Consider the following 8,736-nt stretch of genomic DNA (forward strand, 5'->3'; position numbering starts at 1 on the left):
TAATACTAACGCCCATCTTTAAAAAATTATGGTCGGGGCGCCTGGGTGGCTCAGTCGGTTAAGCGGCCGACATTGGTTAAGCGGCCGACTTCGGCTCAGGTCACGATCTCGCGGTCCGTGAGTTTGAGCCCCGCGTCGGGCTCTGGGCTGACGGCTCAGAGCCTGGAGCCTGTTTCAGATTCTGTGTCTCCCTCTCTCTCTGACCCTCCCCCGTTCATGCTCTGTCTCTCCCTGTCTCAAAAATAAATAAAACGTTAAAAAAAAAAACAAAAAATAAATAAATAAAAAATTATGGTCTAATTTGTTTGATTTGTATGAAGCAAATATGGCATGCATTTGTAGCTTGTCCAACCTGGGGCAGCTGCATGCTACTCAAGAGCACACCGGGAGGTGCCACCCTGGAATATTAATTTCACCAGTGAATAATTTAAAACACTGCTTTTGTAATAAAACAAACATAGATCTATTACAGGACTGAATCCAAAAGTTCTGTGAACATAGTACTAGTGTCCATGAGCTTTTAAGATAAAACACAAAATTTCAATGAGATTTCACGCTTGTAGAGGACCCTGTGGCTTACAGCTCCAGACTCATGACTACTCATTATTGTTCTATTTGTTCTTCGAGTACTTTTTTTTTCTTCCACTGTTTATTTATGAGAGAGAGAAAGAGAGAGCACAATCGGGGGAGGGGCAGAGAGAGAGGGAGCTACGGAATCTGAAGCAGGTTGTCAGCACAGAGCCTGACGCACGGCTCAAACTCATGAACCGTGAGACCATGACCTGAAACAAAGTCAGACAGACGCTTAACTGACTAAGCCACCCAGGCGCCCCCGAGGACATTTAGTAATGACCAAATATTCAGGTCATCTTAAGGGGCATTCTACTGTGACACTGGATATAACTGAATTGGTACTTTTTCTAAGTATCAGATTGACTCTTTTGGCTATATTGGCTATTTTGACTATTTTCACCAATTGTTTAGTGGTATATTTAGTCCCAGAATGCATCATTGCAATTATGAGTATTGAAGACGCCTGGATAATCATAGAAAATTGTTCGGCTAAGGGTATAAATCTTTAATTTTACAGGACAGTAAACTATCTAAAAATCGATTACCTCATGAAACTCTTACTACAACTTAACCTTAGTTGGAAATTCGAATTACTCACAAAATTCCAGTGCACTTCCATTATGAACTACACATCTTTATCATCTTTGATTCCGCCATCAGCCCAAAAGAATAATAATCAAAAAGTATTCTCTACCAAAGCCAAGAACAAAATCAATCCCTAACATTAAAAATAGCACTCGTAAGCAGGGCACCTGGGTGGCTCAGTCAGTTAAGCATCCAACTTTGGCTCAGGTCATGATCTCATGGTCCATGAGTTTGAGCCCCGCATCAGGCTCTCTGCTGTCAGCACAGAACCCACTCTGGATCCTCTGCATCCCTCTCTCTGCCCCTCCCCCACTCTTTCTCTCTCTCTCTCTCACACACACACAAAAAACATCACTAGAACATCGTTTTGTAAAAACATTTGTTAACTCTGCACATAGTATGTATACAAGCAGCAGAAATATATAAGTACATTTATTCCTAAAACTTCTTATTCAATAAACTATTTTCCCATCAAATAAATATGAAAACATTTCACTGTCTATGAACTCAGAGCAATTTATAGTATCATTTCACACTAATATTTGCTTTACAATTTTTCAGAGTGCTTCTTACTATTATTTCACCTGATTCTCACAGCAACCTGGTAAAGTAGTTAGAGGTCTGATATTCTTGCCATTTATGACAAAAAGGATCTAAGGTTCAAAGAAGTTATGTGACTTAACCAAGGTCTCTTAACTAGCAAGAGACAGATGAAACTCAGGTCCTCTTGCCTCACTCAAATGACACTTTAATTGGACCACATTTGAAGAGCATTTTAGGGCGGGAAGAGAAAAATGAAATCATCTAGTTCAACTACTTTATTTTAAAGATCAACCCAGTGAAGTTAAATGGCTGCCAGAGTTCACACAGCATTGTTAAGAGAATTGAGCCTAGGACCCAGGTCTCTGAACCCTCTCCTTTATGTCAATTACTCTTAAAAATAAAGACAAAACCATCTGGCATTTTCTTGCCTAATACCAGTTTTTTTTTTCAACGTTTTTTTATTTTTTTAATTTTTTTTAATTTTTGGGACAGAGAGAGACAGAGCATGAACGGGGGAGGGGCAGAGAGAGAGGGAGACACAGCATCGGAAACAGGCCCCAGGCTCTGAGCCATCAGCCCAGAGCCTGACGCGGGGCTCGAACTCACGGACCGCGAGATCGTGACCTGGCTGAAGTCGGACGCTTAACCGACTGCGCCACCCAGGCGCCCTGCCTAATACCAGTTTTTAAAGAAAAACTATAAAATGGTCCCTGGTGAGAAAAAAGAGAGAATTCTTTCAGAGAACTCCTTACCACTCTGAATGTGCAGAGAGAGCAAAGACAGACTATTTTCCTCCAGCTCACAGAGAACAGGATGCACGCTATATAATTAGCAGTCAGCAGTCCTGATCCATTAGTACCTTCATGCTCAGCAGCTGCTGAGAGAACCGTCCTTACCCAGTTAAATGCCAACTGCTTCTGATGCTCTTGGGCAGATATTCTTTCTGGAGGACAATATGGGATAGGGATCTGTGATGTTATATTACACAAGAGCATTTTAAAATTAGCCTGAAGTAGCTGGAATGATCTGTCAGGTTTCCATGTTTTTCCTACCAGCCATGTGACCGAGCACTGGCTCAGAGAACCATAAACTATTTTGGCTTTGAAATTGGAGAATATAAAAACCCATATATCAGAGGCTAAGGAAGCACAGTAGTTAAAATGTGTATAAAGCAAGTAAGTAAGGTCTGTGTAGAGCAATACAGCATGTTTGTAGCTTTTCGGATACAGCATATATTGTATGGGTTTAGAGTCAGAAAATTTAGGATTAAACCCCATCTCGGTCATTTATAAGCCATGTGATCTTGGGCAAGTCATTTAATATATAAGACCTTGTTTATTCATTTGTAAAATGAGATGGTAACATCTAACCCTAGGGTGAATAACATACAGCAATCACCCAACACAGTACCTGCCCCATAAAAGGTAGTTATTGTTATTATTATGTTACCACCTCTCTTATTCCGATCCAACAGCAACATCTTCACTAAGATGATGAGATTAACTTAAAAAAAAAATACTGGTGGTTAAAAGATTTTTTTTTAATTTTTTTTTTCAATGTTTATTTATTTTTGGGACAGAGAGAGACAGAGCATGAACGGGGGAGGGGCAGAGAGAGAGGGAGACACAGAATCGGAAACAGGCTCCAGGCTCTGAGCCATCAGCCCAGAGCCCGACGCGGGGCTCGAACTCACGGACCGCGAGATCGTGACCTGGCTGAAGTCGGACGCTTAACCGACTGCGCCACCCAGGCGCCCCTAAAAAGATTTTTAAAAAAGTGCTGATACAATGAGATATTTCAGGCGTATTTAAGTATAAGTATGTGATATAATACACATTGGTGTACTCATCACTCAAGGTTAAAAAATTCAAGATAATTTATTTAAAATTTAAAAATCAGGGGCGCCTGGGTGGCGCAGTCGGTTAAGCGTCCGACTTCAGCCAGGTCACGATCTCGCGGTCCGTGAGTTCGAGCCCCGTGTCGGGCTCTGGGCTGATGGCTCAGAGCCTGGGGCCTGTTTCCGATTCTGTGTCTCCCTCTCTCTCTGCCCCTCCCCCGTTCATGCTCTGTCTCTCTCTGTCCCAAAAATAGATAAACGTTGAAAAAAAAAATTTTTTTAAATTTAAAAATCAGACTTACGATTTTGAAAAATAAAAAAAGTTGCGGTGCTTTCTGCTGTTCAGCTAAGAGTAATTCACAATATATTCAACAGCCTTACCCTATGTTTTAAAAGTTCTGTCAATTACTAAAGCAGTCTTTCTTTATTTTTATTTTTGAGAGAGAGGGGAAGAGAGCGTGCATGAGCAGGGAGGGACAGAGAGATTGGGGGACAGAGGATCTGAAGTGGACTCCACACTGACAGCAGAGAGGAGAGCCCAACGTGGGGCTCGAACTCACGAGCCATGAGATCATGACCTGAGCCAAAGTCAGATGCTTAACCAACTGAGCCACCCAAGTGCCCCAAGCAGTCTTTCTTAATACCTGCAAGCACAACCTTTTTTCTTGTCAAGCCAACCTTTTCCTTATTCTCTTTTACTGCTTACACTCCATAGTCAGCATTTTTTCCCCAACTTATACTGCATATACCCATGCAGTCATTGAGTTATTTGTTAAGTCCTCTTCCTCTCATTTGAAATTACACTAAACTCTACATTGGTAGAATGAATACTGATTTTCTTCATATGCTGTTAGGTGGATGAGGACTGAATCCTACACTCCTCTTTCCTTCCCTCTCCCTTATCGTCCTAGTATTCACTTTAAAATAATAGATTTTGGGGGCGCCTAGGTGGCTCAGTTCGTTGAGCACCTGACTCTTGATTTCAGCTCAGGTCATGATCTTGCAGTTCATGAAATCAAGCCCCACGTCCAACTCCATGCTGACAGCACAGAGCCTGCTTTCTCCCTCTGACCTTCTCCTGCTCGCCATGCACATGCAAGCATGCACTCTCTCTCAAGATTAAAATAAATAAACGTTAAAAAATAAGTAGAATAAATAAAATATTAGACTTTGGAAGGAGAAAAATAGGAAACCAAATTTTAAAAGTAAAATCTGGGGCGCCTGGGTGGCTCAGTCGGTTAAGCGTCCGACCTCGGCTTGGTCATGATCTCGCGGCTTGTGAGTTCGAGCCCCGCGTTGGGCTCTGTGCTGACAGCTCAGAGCCTAGAGCCTGCTTTGGATTCTGTGTCTCCCCCTCCCTGCCTCTTCCCCAGCTCACACTCTGTCTCTGTCTCTCTCTCTCCCCCAAAAACAAACATTAAAAAAAAAAAATTAAAAAAAAAAAAAAGTAAGTAAAATCCGGGGCACCTGGGTGGCTTAGTCAGTTAAAACTCTGACTTCAGCTCAGGTCATGATTTTGTGGTCCATGGGTTCAAGCCCCGCGTTGGGCTCTGTGCTGACAGCTCAAAGCCTGGAGCCTGCTTCAGATTCTGTGTCTCCCTCTTGCCCTCTACCCCTCCCCCACTCGTGCTCTGTCTCTCTCTCTCTCTGTCTCAAAAACAAACATTAAAAGTAAATAAATAAATAAATAAATAAATAAATAAATAAACAATAAGTAAAATCCAGTAGCTGACATTTGTGTTTTATCACATGCCAGATGCTGTTGTAAGCACTTCATATGTGATTTTCTCAAATAACTGTCACAATAACCATATGTGATTGCACATTGCTGTGATTCCTAATTTGGAGATGGGGAAACTAAGACACAGTCAAAAGGCAGATCTTGATCAGAGTCTGTGCACTGAACCACCACACCACAGAAATTCACTGTTCTATCAGACTTGTATCATTTGATTCACTGAAATGAGACAACTAAAAGGTTACATGTGTGACTTTCATTTGTAAGGTGAAAACTTACCACTTACCTCACTAGTGAACATGGCACAGAAGTAATCGCTACAGGCGGCCAACACAATCCGATGCGCAGGGAAGTCTTTCTGCTCTACTCTCAGTGTCACATCGCAGAGGGTATTGCTCTTCCGGAGGGAGTTCATTGAATTGAGGATGGATTTAGCATGAGTATTTGTCATTATGTCTTTGGGGGCCATAATGCCTCCCATCAAGCAATGTGGAGAAAGAACGAAAGGGGTCCTTGGATTCTGCAACAAGAGAAAAAGAAAATAAACCCAGAACATACTTGAAGGACTAGGACAACTAAAAATGTTCAATTATCAATACAAATTAAGGAGGCTTCCTCAGATATTAAGTAGAGAGCATTCCTATTACTGGTCTTACCACCACAATCTAGCCACTAATAATCCCAAATAACAACGATTCTTCCTCTGAATTCCAGTATCGAGAGCCCCTACCACTCAACACTATAATCAATACTCAACTGTACTCGAAATATAAAGAAACCACACATATATCATATGTCTTCACAGTGCTGTTATCTCACATGATAAAATGAGAAGATAAAAATCTCTTAAAGGTGCGATATCATTATTATTTAAAGAATAAGGAGATAAGTACTTAGAAGGTAGGATCTTGTTTTATATATTTTTCATATATTTATATATTTTTTCCTGTTTATATAGTTTTCCTATTCTGGCAGGTGTACAGAATGTTTAGAAATTAAAAGCAAGAAAAGAAAAATTGTGTATTCACCTTACAGCAATAAAGGCCAGTCAGTGAAAACGAACTTTTTCTAAAGAAGTATGCAAAGAATTATTTGTAACTTCCAAATATATCTGGATTTCTTCTTAAAATGACATTTCAAATGAGGACCAATACCTACCCTGAATAATGGAAACACTGCAAGCTTATCTACGGATTTTCATGTGATTAAATTTTTTATTTTAAAATGTGTAGCATGCCAGCGGGGAAGGGACAGTGAGAGAGGAAGAGAGAGAATCCCAAGCAGGCTCCATGTTGCCAGAGCAGAGCCCAATGCCGGGGCAGGACTCCAACTCAGGAACATTGAGATCCTGACCTAAGCCCAAATCAGGAGTTGGAAGCTTAACCAACTGAGCCACCCAAGTGCCTCTCATGTGATTAAGTTATTGAATCTCTTCTATTGAAGGGTCTTCCTACTCTACATTATTAGCAACCGTCCAGTAGTAATTCTTCTATACTGAAACCAAGAGCCTAATTATTAGGATAGAAACCTATTAAAACTCCTCTAATTTTACTGCCATAAGCAGTCACTTGCAAAGTTCACTTGTATGCATCAAATAAACTAAGTACATTAAAAAATGTACTTTTTACTTTTTTGATTGTTGACAAGCTTTAGTGACACTCTTTTTGCTTCAAGGAAAATTTCTGGGGAATGAAATGGCAGGGTTATTAAGACAGTCTTACTGGAATCTATAACTTTCTGAAATGATCCAAGAAAAAAAAAATCAAACTACAATCTTCAAGAGTCCACAACTCATGACCATAATTTTTGACTAGCACAAACAAGATACTAAATTCTCATCTGCTCCTATGTACAGTTAGCATATTATTTTATAAGTACTCTAGAAAATCCCTCCAAAAACCCTGCAAGATCCATTTTACAGAAACGGAGGTGATTCATCAAAGCATACAAAGTTTTTCAAAAAGAGTTTCCTTAAGTCAACTTACTTCCAACTCTGGAGATGTAAGAAAAGTCTGAACAGATACCCACTTATTGTTAACCACAGGGCTCAGCCTAGGACTGGGCTTTACGGTGTCAGTGTCAAAACTGGCAGTAACCCTAATGCACTGTACTCTTCCTCCTTGGGGATTCCTGCCTCATCAGGCAAAACCTCAGCCACATCACTCTCATCTTTTTGAGGTTACCTATTCGGGAACTTCCGTTAACACCTGAATAGAGGAGCTGCACCCTGGAAGACTCGGGGAGGGGGTGAGAGCGAAAAGGTGTCAAATTTTGGAAAGGCTAAATTTCAGGTAGGAGAAGAGAAGGATGGGCAGTCCCCCCCCCTCCCCGCTGACAACACGGGAACAGTGCCGGCAGCTCCAGGGGGAGGTCCTGGAAGGGCGCGGTCAGGGCGAAGTTGCGAGGGGGGCGCCCCAGCTCCGCAGACCTCCCTTCGCTCCCTTCGTCTCTCCGTTGCAACCCGGAGGGAGACGATGGTTGGGGGCAGGGCCGTAAGCTGGAATCGGGGGCTAGGAAAGGAAGGGCTGCCTGCCACCACCACAGTGCAACTCACCTCCGCTCGCGGGCCCACCCAGCGGCGCCGGGTCCGTTCCCAGCTCGAGGGGATCGGGTGGGGCGCGGGGCCAGCAGGCGGCTCAGGAGGAGCCCAAGCGCCGCCGCCGCCGCCGCCCCGACCCGGAGGCTCTGGAGCCGTCAAGGTGGTAGTCCCGGCTCTAGTCTCCGCGGCCGCGCGACGTGATGACGTAATGCAGCTCGAGGCCCGCCCCCTCCCTGCCCTGGGTCTGCGTCACGTGAGGCGGCGGTGTCACGTGACCCGCAGGTACGCTGGGTGCGGTTTTCGGCCCGCTTAGAAGAAGGCGGAAAGAAAGGGTGGGGCAGGGTGGGGTCGGGCAGCGAGGGGCGGGGTGTATAGCCCTCTTGCCCCGTGATTGGCTGAGGCCAGACTCTCCCTGAGTCTCCCCAGAAAGGGCATATTGACAGGATTCCACATTTCTTTTTTTTTTTCTTAATTTTTAAAAATGTTTTTACTTATCTTTGAGAGACAGAGCATGAGGCATGAGTGGGTAGGGGCAGAGAGAGGAGACAGAGAATGGAAGCAGACTCCAGGCTCTGAGCTGTCAGCACAGAGCCTGACTCGGGCTCGAACCCACGTACCGCAAGATCGTGACCTGAGCCGAAGCCGGTCGTTCAACAGACTGAGCCACCCAGGCGCCCCCAGGATTCCACGTTTCTAAACCGAGGAGCTGGCTGTATGTTTTACCTGCCAGGTATTCAGGAACTCTCTCACATCGAGAAAACCCGCGGGGGCTTCACATTTCTTCACGTCTATTGCCCACAATGGCCTTTTCCAGCGGACCATCGCTGTGGGGAGAATCCTCTGAGCCCTGGGCTCCACACACAACATTCTCTGCATCATAATGGGGCCTATCATCACCCTCGAGGCGGTTCTCCTCCGCTT

The 8,736-nt window shown here is 43.7% G+C and overlaps 1 protein-coding gene across 2 annotated transcripts in view; it reads right to left on the reverse strand.

Moving 5' to 3' along the window:
* The window catches only part of KLHL12 (kelch like family member 12), a 34,753-nt gene extending 26,463 nt beyond the window's left edge, over positions 1–8,290 (reverse strand). Inside the window, exons 1-3 of one of the 2 annotated variants that reach the window (XM_030303137.2) lie at positions 7,831–8,290; positions 6,905–6,958; positions 5,563–5,796 (exon numbers count right to left, since the gene is read on the reverse strand). In XM_030303137.2, the coding sequence (XP_030158997.1) occupies positions 5,563–5,757 (195 nt within the window). In that variant the 5' untranslated portion in view covers positions 5,758–5,796; positions 6,905–6,958; positions 7,831–8,290. The remainder of the gene's footprint in view (positions 1–5,562; positions 5,797–6,904; positions 6,959–7,830) is intronic. The other variant, XM_030303138.2, reaches the window with a different exon arrangement.
* Positions 8,291–8,736: the final 446 nt, after the last annotated feature.

This window comes from Lynx canadensis, chromosome F1, assembly GCF_007474595.2.
Source record: "Lynx canadensis isolate LIC74 chromosome F1, mLynCan4.pri.v2, whole genome shotgun sequence".
NCBI lineage: Eukaryota > Metazoa > Chordata > Mammalia > Carnivora > Felidae > Lynx > Lynx canadensis.